The 18,114-nt window shown below is 39.8% G+C and overlaps 1 protein-coding gene across 4 annotated transcripts in view; it reads left to right on the top strand.

The window, feature by feature from the left end:
• Positions 1-18,114, top strand: part of CDH2 (cadherin 2) — a 213,670-nt gene that overhangs the window by 5,980 nt on the left and 189,576 nt on the right. The window contains exon 1 of one of the 4 annotated variants that reach the window (XM_042962399.1): positions 9,355-9,411. The exons of 1 other annotated variant lie outside the window; for it this stretch is intronic. In XM_042962399.1, the coding sequence (XP_042818333.1) occupies positions 9,397-9,411 (15 nt within the window). In that variant the 5' untranslated portion in view covers positions 9,355-9,396. Of the gene's footprint in view, positions 1-9,354; positions 9,412-9,563; positions 9,935-16,086; positions 16,299-18,114 lie in introns of those variants that run through there. 2 more of the 4 variants (XM_042962398.1, XM_007076009.3) reach the window with 2 other exon arrangements.

Below are 18,114 nucleotides of genomic sequence, written 5' to 3'. Positions count from 1 at the left end.
AGATAGCTTCCATGAGAACCATTGAATTGAGTGATATGGGTCAGCACTAAAAATATAGCCCATTGACCTAACAAGTCCTTCTCTAGTTATTTTTCTGCAGGTATGTCTGTAATCATGGTATACACACGAAGCGTTGTTTATACTTACCAAGGATTGGATTTGTTGAACTCTGAATGTCATTAGTAGGAAATGACTTAATGTATTATGTGTAATATGCAGTCAGATTTGAGAACCCTTACTATGTGGAATAAAGCATTTTTAGTTCTAGTTCCAAGGCAAAAAAAAAAAAAAAAATGATTGTTAAACCACCCAATGTTTTTGGCATAGGCACACACCTAGAAAACCTTCAAAGAAGGGCAGCCAAAGTAATCAGTGGGATCTACATGAGATATCGGACAAAGACCATGATAGAAGTTATAACAAAAGAATAGGAAAGCAAGCAGTGTATGAATAAGATGAATATGACCTAAACTAACAGTAGAATGTCCTAAAGTTTAGCTGAGAAGAACCTATAGCAGGTAGCAGGCTGAGCTTCAAGTAGGTCCAATTGGAGTTTGGCCAAATTAATGGGTAGTTAAATAATAGATTAGTCTCTATGTTGTATCATAAAATGACTACATTGTGCTATTATTTGTGCCTAAGAGATTTGTTGGTTAAACTATTGTAATATTTCTTACATTCCTTTGACCGAATATTTAATTTTTCATCTGTTCTAATGGTTAAAGTGGGGTCTAAAGTGTAGTCTAAAGACCTTACTACCATCTACAACTTGAAACACAGAAGAAATTTAGTAAGGGAATCAGGTGTTTTGGTCTCCTGCCTTGATTAAATAAAACTATTTAACTTGGGTTTTTCTCAGGTAGCATTGGGAAAATTAACTGTGTAAACAGCCTTTAAAGCAGCTAGAGCGATTTAAAAGGAAGTGCTATTATAAATACAATATGGCAATCATATATAGAGGTGCTTGGAGAAGTGGTTGATCCATGATTGGTTCTTAAGTTTTCTTTTACAAAATATACCTACGTATAACAAAAATAAACAAATAAGTACGTGAGTAAAGATATATACTTCTCTGTATTGTAATTTTAATATTGGTTTTTATGTTAATTTAAAAAATTTACTTGACTATTGCATACTTAATACATATTGTAGTTTTAATATGGGTTTTTGTGTTAATTAAGGGGGCACCTAAGTGGCTCAGTTGGTTGAGCATTAGACTTCAGCTCAGGTCATGATCTCATGGTTTATGAGTTAGAGCCCCTCATCAGGCTCTGTGCTGACAGCTCAGAGGCTGGAGCCTTCTTCAGATTCTGTGTCTCCCTCTCTCTCTGCCCCCCCCATTTGCGTGCACGCTTTCTCTCTCTCTCTCAAAAATAAACATTAAAAAAAAATTAAAAGAATTTAATTACTTGACCATGATGTTTGAAAATATTTATACCCAGATTCCCTTCCTCACATTCTGATGTAATGTTTAATGTTTCAGTGGATTAGTAAAAGAAATTAGTAAAACAAAAAGGTTAACTAAAGGGGCATAATTTAGAATCTGTATTATTCCAGAAATTGCTGGAAATAGAAATGTGGAGTGACCATTTTTCTCCCTCATGAAAATAAATTTTTAGCTTATTCACCTTTCTTCTGTTGTATCAAATGCTGAACTTTTGTACTGCTTTCAGTAAGGATGGCCCTTCAGATTTTTTTCCACATATGCAGCTTAAGACCTCTCACAATTTATTTTATTTTTATTAATTGTCAGTAGGTCATTCATGTATCTCTGAAAAGCACATATACCAGAGAAAACCATTGAAACTTTAGATACTTGCTGCCACATCTTCAAATCTTTCTTTTCTTCTTCTTCTTTTTTTTTTTTTAACTAATGTCTGGTGGTACTAAATCTTTAAAATACAATATTTTTAATTTCAGTGAAGGAAACTAATATATTGTCTCTGTTAATTATTTCTGTAACCCTGTGAGAGAGGTGGTTTTATTCCCATTTTAGAGTTGATGAAAGTGGAACTCAGACAGTTTGAGTAGTTATTCTGAGAATCCAGAGTAAAACCGTATCTGTCAGAGTAGATGGAGTTTGACTGCAAAACACATGGTTTCCTCCCTCTGTCAGGGGCCGGGACACTTTTCATATGGTACTCAAAGAATGAACATCACATTAGAGAGGAATTTCAATTTTTCTTTACCGAGTTGGTAAGATTTTTTTTTCAGTCATCAACTTTTGAGTTATATTCTCTATTAATTTTGACCTTAAATATTTTTATTTATGTTGGCATCTGAAGCCAAAATGTAATGCTTGGTTAGGGTTTTCACTCATTTTAAAAATACGTTATCTTAGAGAAAGAAGAAAGTATCATAGTGAAATGATTCAAAATCAGTTTTATAATATTTTTCAAATTGTCTTCATAAAAAAATAATATGCTGATAACTGCTCAAAAAAAAATTTAATGGGTGAATCCTGGAACTTAAAAATACTTCCTAAGGGCCTAGAAGCCCTCAGACTATGCATGTTTTTTCTTCTCTTTTTTTGATACTATTTTTTTTTAAGCGTTCTTTTCTGGGAAAAATAAATTCAAGAGACTCCAAGTTTTGAAATATGTTTAGCGGCACATTTTCCATGTTTGGATCATCTGAATTACCTTTTATCCCACAAATGAAATTATTTGGGTCTTTTAAAATATACATGTCCACATCTTGAAAGGACCGGCTGTAAAAGATTCATGTGAATGTTTTGTGGAGGGACCAAGTACAGACATGGATTTGTTTGCTGAAGAGAAAGCCTAGAACTATTTGGTTTGTAACTTGACCTATTGTAACTGGGCGGATACAGTTGGCTTGACTATAATCTCCAACAAAATGTTGGTTGGTTGGTTGGGAAGCTATTAAGTGAAGTCTGAAATAAATGACTAAAAAGCCATTAATTTATATTAAGTTTAAAGGGGATATAATCCACTCCCTCTGCTTAACATAAATCTTTAATATAAACTAGAGACTGTGACCACTTTAATTTTTTTTTCTTGTCTTAATTGGTTAACACAAAAGTTCAAAGTCTGGAGTTCATTCTTTGTGGCTTTCTGGTCCAGTAAATAAAGAAAAATGTGTTTCCTGCAGCCAAAATATTAGCATTTTGTGGATCCTTTAGCATCCACCCCCAGTAGAGTCCCATTTGGTGCTAACGTGTTCAAAGTTAACTTCTAACGTCCTGCTTCCATTGTACTGAAGAGAATTCAAAATTCAGATTTGACACACATATAAATATACACGCTCGTACTTTATACAACTATCAAATGCATATAGAAAAGTGCTCATAAGTAGATAGCCTGCTGAATGTTCATAAATTGAACGCTATTGAATCAGCACCCAATCAAGACACAGCATCACCAACACTGCATGGGTACCCTCCTCCAATTTTAACCATTTTCCAGTGCTAAGTATTTACTTGACTTCTGCCTCATAACATCTATTACTTTTGCTTATTCTTCATGGAATCTTTGGATTTTATGAAATCATATACTGTATTCCCTTTTGTGTCTGGTATCTTCCACCCAGTTTGTAGAATTGTCCATATATTTGTGTCATAATGTTTTAATAGCCAGGAATTAGGAAAGATTCATGGATGTTATAGAAATATCCAGGAAGTTAAGGAAGTTGAACATTGATTTAAAAAACAAAAAACAGAGTGATTGTTTCACTGCAGCTGAAATTTGCTTGCATACTTCCGGTTTGTCAAGCCATGAAACACCTTTTGTGGGGTTTCCTGCTCAGATTTCTTCTATAGTTCTTGCAATTTTGGCAGTATTGTCTAGCCAAAAGCCAAAAACATTGGGAACTCAGTAAGTTATAGCCTCTATCAGGAGGAGGGTGGAGGCAAAGAACTAAATGTCTTTTTGATTTGAAGTCTTCAAGCAGAAGGTTTGGGTGTTAACAGAGTCTAATCTTTTCATTGATGCTTCTTAATACCTTCTCTGAGCTTACTAGTGACCCACTTCTCAATGAGGTCTTACCCAGATTTATTTTTAATTTAAAAAAGGTTAAATCGGGGGGTTATAATGCCACAAACTGCTAGTTTTCCAGCTGTTTAGTGCATCTTTGGGTACAGTTGACCCTCTTTTCTGTTTGTATAGCTTTTTTAAAGGTCTGAGAGGTTGTCACAAAGGATGCAGAGAGCCATGTTTATGCCAAGATCCTTCTTTCTAGGGACCTTTTCTCTCTACTTAAAATGGTTGGTTAGTAGATCCAGATTCTAGGTGTAGGATTCCATGCATATTGATGAGGACTAAAGAATCAAATTCTGGAGGTAATGACCCACCAAAGGTTTGTTTGCTTCAAGGCAGCTCTAATTTATTTACATTCTTACACACATGGACTTTATTTTACAATATTTAAAGAGATGGTACTTTTTGCGTGTCCTTAGCTTATTGATATATAATTTGTATTTCACTTATGTTTTGCTCCTACATATAGTTTTTCTCCTGTGAAAGTAATTGTTTACGTATGGTATTTGTGTTTTTGACATTAGATTTTATTTACAGTTCTGTCTTTTCTGTTTGACAAATACTAAGAACATTTGGGGAGACTATCATTATCACTGATTTAATTTACAAATTGATTATCACTGATTTAATTTACAAATTGATTTACAAATTGATTTACAAATTGATTATAGTTAACTTTTTTTGTAAATGAAACTGAGATATCCATGATTTGGGTTAGGGTCTTCTCTTTATTTGAGGCTGTCTCTATGAAGCAATGTTTAAAGGGGGTATACTGGTATATTTAAATGTAGACGACAAGAGACTGTCTGCCGATGGCTTATAACATTTTACGACCTAAAATAAAAGCATCATGGAAAACGGTGAGGTTACTTTTTTAGTATTTGCATTTGTAATGGATATTGTCATGATTCTTATTTCTTATTTTGCAAAGTGCTGTTTCTTCTATACACACACACACACACACACACACACACACACACACACACACACCATGTGTTTCTGGAATACTATTCTGGTATGTGCCAATATATAAGTTGAGACCATCCACCTCCAAACCCAGTCTTCTCAAACCTCACGCTATATCAAATTGTATTTATTGGTTTATATTTTCCACATTTAGATATTTACTTATCTGAAATTTCTTTTTGTACGTGGTATGAGCATAGTGAGTCTTGCTTTCTTTTCCCCACACATAAAACACGTACACCCTAACACATGAGTGGCCGTCAATTTGTCAAGTAAAATTTCTTCTTCTGAACTGAAATGCCTTTATTAAGTTTAACATTTCCATAGACGTTTGGTTCTTGTTCTTTTTCCTTTTTAATTGTACTGATTTAGTTGCCTAGAGAGGCAGTAAAGCACAATGGTTAAGAATGGGGTCTCTGGAGCTAGTTGACCTGTGATTGTGCCCCAATTCTGACACTTGGTTGTTACGTGAACTTAGACAACATGACATTTTTATGATTGTATCTATAGTAAGGTGTTAACGAAAAGCAAGTGGGTTAATATATAATATATACACATCACTTTAAAAAGTGCTTCCATACAGTAAGCAAGATTTAAGATCTTTAACTGAAGACTTTGAGGCATAGTCATTACCACTGTTTTGTACAAACACAGTTAAGGGATCATTTAATTATTTGAATAAATGTGAGCTCTTGAGATGTTCAAAGATTTGTTCTGTGTTCAGCATTATAGCGAGATAACTTGTAACTCTCCACCCGTGTCCCTTAGACCCCACTGGGAAGCCACACTGAAGGGCACACATTTTAACATTCCTCCTTAAATTCTAACAGATGTTGTCTAGGCTGCTAAGATTAGGGAAAGGGGTTAATATATATGGAATGTTATTCTGCCAGCAATTTGATTTGGGAATTACAGGTAATCGAACAGAAGCTATTCTGGTGTCTTTCAGGTCTGTCTCTTGGCTTCTGTGATTTAATTCTTTAATGTTCTGATATTGGGGTGTGGGTGTGTGTGTGTGTGTGTGTGTGTGTGTGTTGAACTAGCCTGGAAGGAACCAGAGTAAGTTACTGATCTCTGAATGCTTTTAACATGATGATGCGGACCTAATAGGAGGGGGTTGAAGGTACTGTTGGTTGATACTGTGGCACAGAATCTGCAAAAACAGAGGGAAGAATCATTGTTCTTATGGATGCTAATGATTTATTGGTGATTACATGCAGGAAATGTTACTTTTAACTCAGTTTCATCCTATCCTAATAATAGCACATCATTTTGAGTAATTACTATGTGCCAGGCACTGCTCTAAGTACTTGAAGTGTATTAACTCATTTAACTCACAAAAAAATTATACTTATTTCATATATGAGGATACCAAAGCACAGATAGTTTAAAATAAGGTGCCCAAAGTGATTTTGTTAAGGGGAGTTCAAATGCCAGAAATCTGATGTCAGAACCTGTGTTCCTAGGTTTGGTATTTATTTGAATGCAGGTAAAAAAATTAAGGCAGGATTTTATTTTATTTTATTTTTAATTTTCTTAAGTTTTTTTAAAATTTATTTTGCAGAAGAGACAGGAGGTGGGGAGGGGCAGAGAGAGAGAGGGAGAGACAAAATCCCAAGTAAAGAATCGCAGGCTGTCAGCCCAGAGCCCGATGAGGGGCCTGAAGTCATGAACCATGAGATCATGACCTGAGCCGAAACCAAGAGTCGGATATTAACTGACTAAGCCACCCAGGCACCCCAAGGCAGGATTTTAAAGTTTATTTATTTTGTATGAGAGAGAGTGCGCGCGCGCACGCAAGTGGGGGAGGGGCGGAGAGAGAGAACACCAAGCAGGCCCCATGCTATCAGTGAGGAGCCTGACTCGGGTCTCGATCTCACGAACCGTGAGATCATGACCTGAGCCGAAATCAAGAATTGGACATTTAACCGACTGAGTCCTGAGGCTCTCCTGAAGTTCAACCTTTTAGAAAAACCTCTTTTTTATTTTAAAATGTGGTATGTGTAGAGGAGTATATAAAGCACATATGCACAGTGTAAAAAATAATTAAAGTACACAAATATGCAGTGTAACTATCAGACTGGTTAAGAAGTGGAATATTGCCAGTACCTTGGAAGTCTCCAGAATACTGTTTACATTCCCCTCTTCCCCCCAGAGGTAACCACCATCTTCATTTTTCTAATAATTATTCAATACTTTTGTTTATAGTGTTACCATTTATGTGTATATTCCATATATATAAGGGAGAAGAAATGTGTTTATGTAAATGTATATGTATTATGCATTTATGCATTAGTGTACCATGCATATGTGTGTATGTATGCGTATTGTGTGTATATATATGTGTGTGTGTGTGTGTACATATATCTAAAATGTATTTCTTATGACTTATGTGCAGCATTCTGTAAGATTCATTCATTTGAGTTAATGTAGTTATAATTTGTTCATTTTCACTGCTCTAGGGCATTGCATGCTAAGAATATGGTAGAATTTACTTATTCAACTTATTGTTGATGGGTTTGTGTGTGTGGTTGCAGAATTTTGCTACTGTGAACATTCTTGTACTTCCCATTGGGCGTTAACTGTCAGGGATACTCCAGGACTTCGTTTCTCAAACTTGAGCTTGTATAGAATCACCAGAAAGTCTATTAAACATAGATTCCTGGCCCCACCCTCTGAGCTTCTGATTCAGTAAACTAATGGTGGAGCCTGAGAATTTGTATGTCTAGCAAGCTCCCAGGTGATGGAATGCTGGACTGTTCTGGGATATGTACCAAGGAGTAGAATTGCTGGGTTGCAAACCAGAATTTTTTCCAAATTGGTCTGCCAGCGCCATGTACATTTTTGTTTTTCCATAATTCTGTTTGTGTTATAGTCAAACTTAAAAAATTTTAACAGTCTAGTGGACTTTACAATCATATCTGGTTGGTTTCCATTTTCATTCACCTGGTTACTAATGAGTTGAAGATTTTTCTTTTTATGTGTTTTGGCCTTTTTCTCTTCCTTGAGGTGTCTGAATGAATCCTATAGATTCAGATGAATTTTGTAATTTGTCTATAGCCTGGTCTATTATTAGTGCCTGTTCTTTTTGCCTAACATTTTCCGTCATGGCTCACGTGTTGTGTTGTCGAGGATTGTGAGCCTTCTTGAAAGCTGACTAATGTAATTAAATGTAGTATTTGCTAAGTGCTTACTATGTGCCAAGCCAAGGTCTTCACCTGCATTGTCTCCTGTAATCCTCACATCAGCTCCCTGAGATAGGAAGGCATTATCATCACTATCCATTTTACAAATGTCTGAATGAAGCCTGGCTTAACCCATTCACTCAAAGGCACACCTCTAGGATGTGGCCATTGAGGACTTGAACAGTGTTCCTTGGAAGTCTGCAAGAATAGAGCAGCGGGAACAAGATAAGCCTGTCTATTCTAGATTTTGAAGGTTGCAGCCTGGAAGAGAATTTGGACTTTAGAATCAAGACTTGAAGGATTTTAGTTTCAGGGAGCAACTTTGGCCTTAGGAATGGGAAAATTTAGTAGACTGAGCCAGAATTAGGGTCGTCTACCATGGAAGTAGGCAGTTTCTGTCACTGGTCACATGGCCCCTTGGTGGTGATTTTAAGACATGCAAGTAGCTGAAGGATGGTTGACAGTTCTGTGAATTGCCCTGTTTTTCCTGACCCAGCATTGTAGGCACTGAGTAATTCAGAGGTACATGTGACTTTCTGTTCCCAGCACCTGGGTGACCCCGAGCACTTGAAGAGACTTGGCTGTCTGCTCTCAGACCTTCAGCATTCAGACATTCTGGTGGGCTTGTGACCCTGCTGGTGGTATAAAGATGTTATGAAGCCTGGCCTGGTTTTGATCTTTCAGCCTTGGCCTTTGAGAGTATTCAGTAATATTGAGACTTTGTATGCAATTTGAGTGTCTTTAAAGAAACCTAGTAATTGGTGCTTCTTATCCATCTAAGTTCTGGACTATTAAGGTAAAACAGTCAGCAGATCGAAAGCCAAAATACAACCTTTATCGCTGACAAAGACAAGGGTGGGGAATGTGGATTAAATATGTATGATCTTCGAGTTAATTTCCCCCTTGCCTCCCCTCTTCAGCAGTCCTGGGTGAGGGCCAGCCTCCTACCTGGGGACCCTGCTCTTGTAAGTTCCCCTGCAGCATAACTATATCTGCACTGAGTAGGCAGGCTGGCTCCCAACAGAAAAGACGTAATGAAGGTACTGGACTCTGTATGCCCAGTTGTTTCACACGAACCTGCCAGAGAGGTAGATGTAGGTCAGGAGTGCTATTGCTAGTGTAGCTCCCTCTACTTGAAAGTAGGGAGTAAGGGTTCCATTAACAGTTGGACTAACTGTTGAACTTATGTTCTTAACTACCAAGCATGTGCTCATCTGGAAGTGTGGCAATCGCCCACGGAGAGGGAGATGGGCCTCTGTCAGGTCAGTCTTATTTCCAACCTCATGAGGCCTTGGAAGATCAATAGCTTTACTTTTTTAAGAGTCCTTAAACCTAATGAGGCATGTGGGATGATCGTAGCAGTAATTGCATAGCCTACAAAGTTAGAAGGCAAACCCATCTTGATCCTAGAAGATTCATCCCAGGCACAGTTATGACCCCATGGCCTGTCTCTAAGTGTCCCAAAGACCACAATAGAGAACCCAGGGTATCTGAGGGAAAGACTCACAGTGGGTGGAGAAAACCTTCTTTGGTTCACAGGCTTACCCAAATGCAAATCAGGCTAAGCCTCTTGTCTATAATCCTTGACCTTTGAAGGAAACACAGAGTTCAAAGGGGAAATGAATGCTTAAAGCTATTTAATATTCTGGATGAGAAAGAAAGGCACCTCAAAGAAGACAGGGATTGCCACCATCGGATGTTTCTGAACCTTGCACATAGCAGTATCTCAAATGCCAGCTTTCTCAAAGATAATCCAGAATGCATGGGTGGATCCCCTCTCCCCAGGTAAGTACAAAGTCCTTAATATAACCTCCAAATGGGAACCTCTCCCTGATGAGTTTTGGTTTACAACCAACACATTCAACCTCCTACTTTACCTTTCCCTGTGAGCCTCTTGAGACTGACAGCCTGGTGGTGTCACCAGTGTGGGCTCTGTCGGGTAGGTGGCTGTGGGACATAGTGTCTTGGGAGCAGACGTTTTCACTCTCTTGCCACTTGCTGTGGAGTTGCTTTGGCCAGAAAGGCCATCTGCAAGGCAGGAATTCTCCTTCATTTGTAAAGACCAGTCCGGACCTCTTGGTGGAAACTGATCCTTGAGCCTGTGGACCAGTTATGAGAATCCAAGTTGCGCCTTCGTTTGCGTCTGACTGCAGACCAGAAGTGGAGTCGGCCAATCCAGCACTGCCTTCTAGACCTGAGAGTAATAATTTCAAGTGAGAGCCTTTTGATAGGCTTCTGTAATTCAGTGTCTCTTAAAAATAGCAAATATTTTTCTGCTCAGTAGTCTTTAGGCAGTAGATGTTGAAATAATCTCCCTTTTTTGTGCCTCAGCTGTCTCTGCGTCTTTAGCCAGGGGCCCCTGGACACCTCCAGCAGTTCTGAGCTGCCTCAGGCCTTTGCCAGGGCCAAGCTGCAGGGGCCCTCACCCAAAAGTGTTCATCATCTGGCTAAGGCCACCACATGTCCCGCCTCTTTTCTGAGATCCTTGGCCTACAGCTTTTCCTGAGGTCCACTGTCACCGGCTCTAGGCCCTACCTCTGTAAACAGCCACTTTCCTGGAGAATAACCACCATAAGTTGTGGTCACACAGCAAGATCAAAATACCCTGTGGTTTAGGAATTAAAGCCTCTTGATGTTAAAAGCTACCTGCCCAACTATAAAAACCAGCCACACTGCACAATCAAGGCTGCAAACCATCAAGCTGAAAAACATGCAGGGCCATAGTAAAACATCCTTTCTCCCCTGCCTGGAGACCCAGTACCTCCATGAGTATTTTCTTCCCCAAAGTTGGATTCCTTTTTTATTATTTGCCAAGATCCCCAGATAGTATACCAAGTGCAAGTTTCTGAAGGGGCCCAATAAATAAGACCTCTCCTCCTAAACCCAGTTCTAAACCAAGTGAAATATAAACCAGCATAGTCAACTGTTGGGAAAGGAAAATATCACAGGGTTCTGATAAGGGCTGCACTGGAGGGTGTGGCTTTGGTGGGTTGCTAATGGGGAACCCCAAAATTCCACAGACATGCACACTGAGTTGTAGGCAGTTCTGGATACCCTTCCCTACCCCCACATGCTGCCGGGGATCTGCAAACTCCCAGCATGGAAAATGAGATCACCACCCTTATTTTTTGTGGCCTGTGACTCCCCAGTGGGAGGAGTAGGGAGCAGGGCTGGGCACCAGCTGCCCAGATTGTTCCTTTGAATTCAGCCTTCAGATAAATTCAGTTTCTCCTTCTCTCTAGGGTAGTAGTTCACAAACTTCTTGGTCTTAGGATCCTTTAATACTCTTAAAAATTATTGAGTGCCCCCATGAGCTTTGGCGATGTGGGTAATATCTGTTGGTGTTTAACAAATTAGAAATTAAACTGAGAAAATTGGATATTTAATTCATTTAAAAATATTAAACCCATTATATATGTAACATAAATACCAATTATTATGAAAAATAGCTGTATTTTCCAAAGCAGAAAAGTGAAATTCGTGGGAAGAGTAGCATTGTGCTTTTTTATTTTTGTAAATCTCCTTAGTGTCTGGCTTAATAGAAGACGGTTGGATTCCTGTATCTGCTTCTGCATTTACTCTGTTAAGGTATCACACATCACCTAGCCTCTGGAGTATTTCCATTTTACACTTGTGAGAGATTGAGAATGAAAAGACAAATAATGTTATTTTATTATGAAAAGAGTTTTTGCCTTTTCAGATCACTCTCTTAGAAGGATCTTGGGGACCTGTAGTGCTCCCCAGATCACACTTTGAGAACTGCCACCCAGGGTGGGACTAACTGGTGTATTGGAAAGAGGTGGGAGTGTTAAGAGTTAGCAGAGTTCCTTCCACATGGAAAGAAGTTCTGGAGGAGAGGAAGCATTCCCCCTCTACAGGTTACATGGTGAAACCGTCCAAATGCCAGCCTTGAATCACTCACCATAACCATGGGTGGAAGAAAATGCTGGTCTTCAGCCCCAGAGTTGAGTCCGGAACTGATGATATTAGCTCTGTAACCTCTGAGTTAGCATGCAGGGCTCGTGGGCTTAGTTCTTTATTGCTTCACCTATTAGAACACCACTGGACAGGGTGCTACTGGGGGAACGAGTTCAGGAATGACTTTGAACTCTGATGTTATTGACAGTGCCCTCTTCTCAGTGCAGCACATTTCTGGAAGCTGTGCCGTGAATGTTATTTTCTCACAAGAATGGTGGTATAATTGGGTTGGGTTTATCTTATCAAGGACTCAGAGTTAGATAAATCATCACGATGGCCAGCTATTCCAATTAATTCAGAGTTATGGAGACTAGAAACCATTTTTAAAAAGTGAAACTATTAAAAAAAAAAAATGAAACCATGCTCCAGGTTTTATGAAACAGGCCTAACTGTGGTTGAATATAAGAGACTCTGGAATATAGGAAGTGCACAAAGAGTCTATTACTATAGACTGTAATTATTTCCTCATCAGCATCGCGTACTGAAAATTAATATACTAATCATGATATGTATTTGCTGATAGTTTTCCATGTGTACTTTTAGAAGAGTTGGAGGGAGGTGGAGGGGCTTTGATTTGGTAGCTTAAAAGAACACATGTTTACGTAAGTTTGAGCTGATGTCTTTTCCTCTCCCAATTTTTTTCCCTAGTGTACAGAAACATTGGAATTATTTTATTGACAAATATTGTCTTGTATTATTTTATTGTGATTGTCCTATCACAATCATTTAAGAATCATTTTAGGAAAAAACAATTATAATGGTAGCAGATCCACTCAGTCTTAATTCATATAGGACAAGTTCCAGTGCCTAGGCAGTCAAGTATTCTGTGTCAGTGTGTGTGGATACTTTCTGATGTTTCTGTCCCTGATCCAGCAGTGGGTAAGGGTGGTCCCCAAAGCCATTCGGTGCTGGTTTGAATACCATCCCTAAATTGACTAGTTAAGTGACCTAGGGCAATTTCCTTTCAATTTGCTTCCTTGCTTGCAAAATGGCACTATTCTAGTATTCTAGTACCTTCCTCATAGGGTTGTTGTGAAGACTGTTGAGATATAATGCACGGAAAGCACTGAAGTGCAGATCCTGGGACATGGTAAGCAGTCAATAAATATTAGTAATCATCAATACTCAGTATATTTAACATACCTAAGTTGATTATAAACACAGTCTGATGCTAAGTAATGCACTGTTTGATGACGTTTTGAACATGGCACGTGAGCATATTGCAGTCTCTGGTGAGTGTAATGAGCTGATGGGCAAAATCGATGTAAGCCAGGATTGGTCATCTCTACTGAATTGCCTTAGGCACTTGTGGAACTTTTAATGACAGTCTAATTGTAGGACTGCCTGAGCCACTGTCTCTCGATAGTGTTACACTTTCACAAGCCAAGCCCATCAGTACATGTAGTGTTGCTACCCATTACATTAAGTCCACGACACTTACTGGTAAACTCGTCTGTGTTCTGGGATTCTGCTGCACGAAGCCTTGATGCCCAGGAAGCCTCTTCTAGCATGGCTGCTGAGATAGGAGATGGCACAGATCTCTGGGGAACTTGACTTGATATGTGTTTGTATGTGGTCCTAAGCTTTGGGAGGTTCAACTCCTGAGAAGTTGACACTCTACACCACACTTTGAATGTGAAACTCAGATTTTTGTCCACCAAGCTGTTGTACTGTGGTGCTGTCCTCTGGCTGTGAGTTCAGTTTCAGTAGAGTTGTCAGCTTCCATGGCCAGCATTGACACTATAATTTGACTATTTGCCATTAAAAGAAATGAACGTCAGAAAAAATAAAAGTGCTGATGCTAGAGATATTCAAGGACCCATCCTCATAATATAACTGAGGCAACGATGGAAATCACTAGGTGGGTCACGGGGGGGCATTGTGTGGCCTTGGTTGGGGATTCCTTGCATCCAAGCTGGTCTGCATTGTATCATGAAGTTAAAGAGTTAAAGGGCCAGTTCAAAATGCTGGGCTCTCCCTCCAGCGTAGTACCTGGCAAATCAAAAACATCAAAGTGCAGGGTTAAACTTCTGCACATTTCAAGCATGTTTCCAGGGATATGAAATTCAAAGTGTCATCAATGGCATGGCTGACACAGAAAAATCTTGAAAGAGTGGCAGCAACTCTTGAATAATCTTCTTAATGTAGCCTCAACATCATGGGTGGAATCCTGTGAAATGTAGAGAATCTGGCAAATGTAATTGTCTGGTGGTAAATTGGATTAAAAATAAAAAATTAGTCATGCAGAATTGGTCTTGAACAGTCCATTATTCTATTACCATGTACCCCATCAACCACTTAAAAAACGTCTTCACTAGTTGTTTATTTTTGCTTATAGCATTTGGAAGACCTAGCCCCATAATAAAAGTATTACCGTGGTTCCCCCCCCCACTTTCCGTTCCCGACACTGCCCACCCTCACCCCACAAATCACACATCAGGAAGAGGGTTCCACTTGTTTTCTCTTGTACACATTTGTGAATGAATTTTGATTTGTCACCTCGTTTTGTTTTTTTTTCAGAATTCATCCCTCACAAAATGCTTGAAAAATATTTCTCAGGCACTCACGTAGCAAAGAAATAAAAGTCTCCACCAAAGAAAACAACAATATCATAATAATAGCTAACCCTTGTTTTGTGCTGAATCACGAGGCTGATCCCCTACTCCAGTAGTAGCAGTAGCAGTGTTAGTAATGGTAGTAGTAATCCTGGTAGTATAGAGGAAGGCAGGGTACAGGTGAACTTCTATAGCTTGTTAAACTCACACAGGCAGTGGAGACGGGGTTTAAACCCAAGCAGGTTTGCTCCAGAGCCCTGAGTCTTAACCACTACACAGATTACTGCCTTTATTCTCATAAAAAGTAAGGGAGAAAAACCAAGTAAAAGGAGGTTTCAGCTTTGTTGACTGCATGTAATAATCTACTTCGCAGAACTTAAATTGTTACCAGATTCTGTCTATAGCGTATCTGGAAGGGAAAAAAAATGAAGAGATTGATGCTTTGGGGGAAAACATCCAGCTGATTAAATTTGATAACCAAGAGAGCCTCGGCTTTAGTTAGGCAGTCTCCAGAGCCAGGAAGGAAAGATAAAGTTTCTATTAGGTTTGGGCTGCTCTTGGATGTAAAATTTGTAGCCAATAATCATAGATAATCTTGATCAAGAAGAAGATGGAGAGGCAAGGAGATTGAACATCCACTGTGGCTTCAGTGGAATATTTAAAAGCTCAGATTTAGGAGTGACTTGGAGGAAATTGGAAAGCGCAGCCAGTGACCGAGGAAGACTATAAAAAAGAATCACGATAACAGCGACCTGAAAGAGTAGTGGACTTAGAGCTATAAAGCTCACAGTATTGAGACTACAGGAAAATTTCAACGAGACCAAAAGTGACGTCATTGTGAGTTCAGGACCGGAACAGATAGACTAATACTAAGAGGCAAGCAGTACTCCTCAACTCCTATTACACTTCTGTCCTTTCTAGACAAGGAGGTCGATCTTCAGCCTGGGAAGAGTAGAGCGCATACTTGTAAGAGGAAATTGAAACTCAAGATAGGTGAACTGATTGTGTGAGAACGCAGGGCAGCTCTGAATGAGTTCAGCTCCTCTGGCCAGCATGAATTTCATCCTCGCGGGCCAAGCGGACTTTTGCTGCCTGCTTGGAATCTTTGAAGAATTGTGGAGGGGAGGAAAATCAGTAAAGGATCAGGGATGGAATAATGCCCCAATTAAATGCAAAGGAAAACACAAAATGAAGAAAGTGTCATTTTCAGAGAAAAGAATAGAGAGCCCCATGGCTGACCTAGAGCAGAACTCTGGAACCAGTTTCAATGTTCACATGTACACGGTAGCTAGGAAACAGCCTAGAATTGTTAAAAGCGGGAAAAACAATTGTTTATTGCTTCTTGTTGCTAGGTTATTAGGCTCGAAGGCTAGGGCAAACAGGTATGCTGTGCCTGGAGTCCGGAAAGGTTTCAGGAGGTAGATGGGGGCGGATGTGTGACCACTGCCTGCTGCACTGGTACTTCTTAAGTGTACCAGCTTACCCATCACTTGTCTTGAAATTCTGTGTGAGTGAGTCACGGTTTGGACCCAGGAATCTGCGTTTTAGAAGAATGTCCCAGATTACTTGCTATGCTGGAGCAAGGTTGGGAACTCAGGAGCTGTAAGAAACATGCCGTGAGTTGGATTTGTGTTGTCATAAGTGTTAATACTGTGACTGCCAGCTAATGCATCAAATAACCATGTGCCAGACACTCTCACAAGCGCTTTACACATACGATCTGTTTTAAACCTCACACCTGCCCAATGAGTGGGCGCTGTCTTTATCGTCCATATTGTCTAGATGGGGAACCGTGTCATCTCTGACAGTCTCGGGCAGTCTAGCACTTTGAGAGGCCGTGCTCCACTCCACTCTGCTAACAGCCCCTCTTAAGAGGCCTGGCTTAGGGCTCCGGGGTGGTGGGAAGGGTGATGTCTGGGCATGTGTCACACCTTGTCTTTAGTGTCTGAGTAGTGTCTTTATGAAGACTTTGGGGTGCCTCAGACTTTCTAAATGCAGAGAGCTGGAGGGGGGGATGACTAAATCTAGGTGGAATTATTAATTTATCACCATCAAATCTGGGAAGATTAAATGTAAATTGCTGCCCCTTAGGGCCCAAAATCAGCTGCAAAGATACTGGAAGCCATGACTTAATCGTTTTCCGGTAAAAAAGATCAGGGTTGTTTGGGTTGACTACAAGCTCAATATAAATCAACAAGCCTTTGTCTCTGTGGCACCTTTTGCCTGGAATGCCCTTTTCCACTTCCTCCTCTTTCTCCTGGCAAATTTTTAATCATCTTTAAAGACAGAGCCTAAATGTCACTACAGCTATGGAGTCTTCTTTGATTTCTACAGGCAGATTTATCATCCCATTCTTTCTGCTTCTTTAGCACTTTGTTCTTGGTGTTATAATTTGGTGATTATCTTTCTTAGTTTGTGCCACCCAAGTTCACAGTCACTCAGTTGGAAACGTGGGGGAAGACATCATTTCCTTTCTCCCTCTCTTCCACCATGAATCCCAGGCCTCACTAAGCCTATCAGTTTTAACTCATATCATACTGATACGATCTCCCTCTTCCTCATTCCTGCAGCCCTGTCCCATTCGTCTGTGTCCTGACTTGTACCCCAGCTGTCACTTGTCAATCCCCCCACCCATTTTCCCACAAAGCATCAGAGACTTCTCTGTCAAATGCAGTCTGCCGGTGCTTAAAATCTGTTCCTGGCTCTTCATAGCCAAGAGGATAACCCCAAGCCCCCAACCATTTATGACCTAACCCTGTCTAACTCTCCAGCCTCAACTTTTGACTTCCTGCCTTGCTTCTTGGACTCCAATGACACTGAACTCATTGTAATTCCCCAGGCAGTATGCTGTTTCTTGCCACCTTGTTCCAGCTCAACAGTGACTGTCTGGGATGGCTTCCCAGCCCCCCACACCGCCTGGCTACTCCTGGGTTCTGCTTGGGAGGCCCCCAGACCCCTGCCCTGGGCTCTCCGTATGTCTCTACCTCCCAGCCGCCACTTTCTGTTGCAGTCACTTTTTATTTTGCTCCCATGTTAAGCCTTGAACTTCTTAAAGGCAGTGAGGGTGTCTTGTTTCCATTGGCAAATGGACACTCAGTACAAGTTTCTGGAAAGAATTGTATTGCATTTGTTCTACTTGGAAAGACTTCTTACTTAGCATCTTACTTCTTCCTCTTCCTGGATATGAGGTCTTCAGTATCTTAACACTCCTCTGAGTGAGAACCTATTTGCACACTTCTAAAATGAAGTTAACTTCACCCCCCACAAGGGGCTATTGTGAGAATTAGGTGAGATAGCAATGTTCTATAACACTATTACAGGGATTGCGGACTACAGCTCTGATGCCCATTTTTGTATGGCGAAGAATGTTTTTTACATTTTCAAATGCTTTTAAAAAATCAAAAGAAGAAAAATATTTTTGACACTTGAAAC

This window comes from Panthera tigris, chromosome D3, assembly GCF_018350195.1.
Source record: "Panthera tigris isolate Pti1 chromosome D3, P.tigris_Pti1_mat1.1, whole genome shotgun sequence".
NCBI lineage: Eukaryota > Metazoa > Chordata > Mammalia > Carnivora > Felidae > Panthera > Panthera tigris.
Note: the sequence above shows the minus strand (reverse complement) of the source record. Positions and strands in the feature narration are given on the sequence as shown.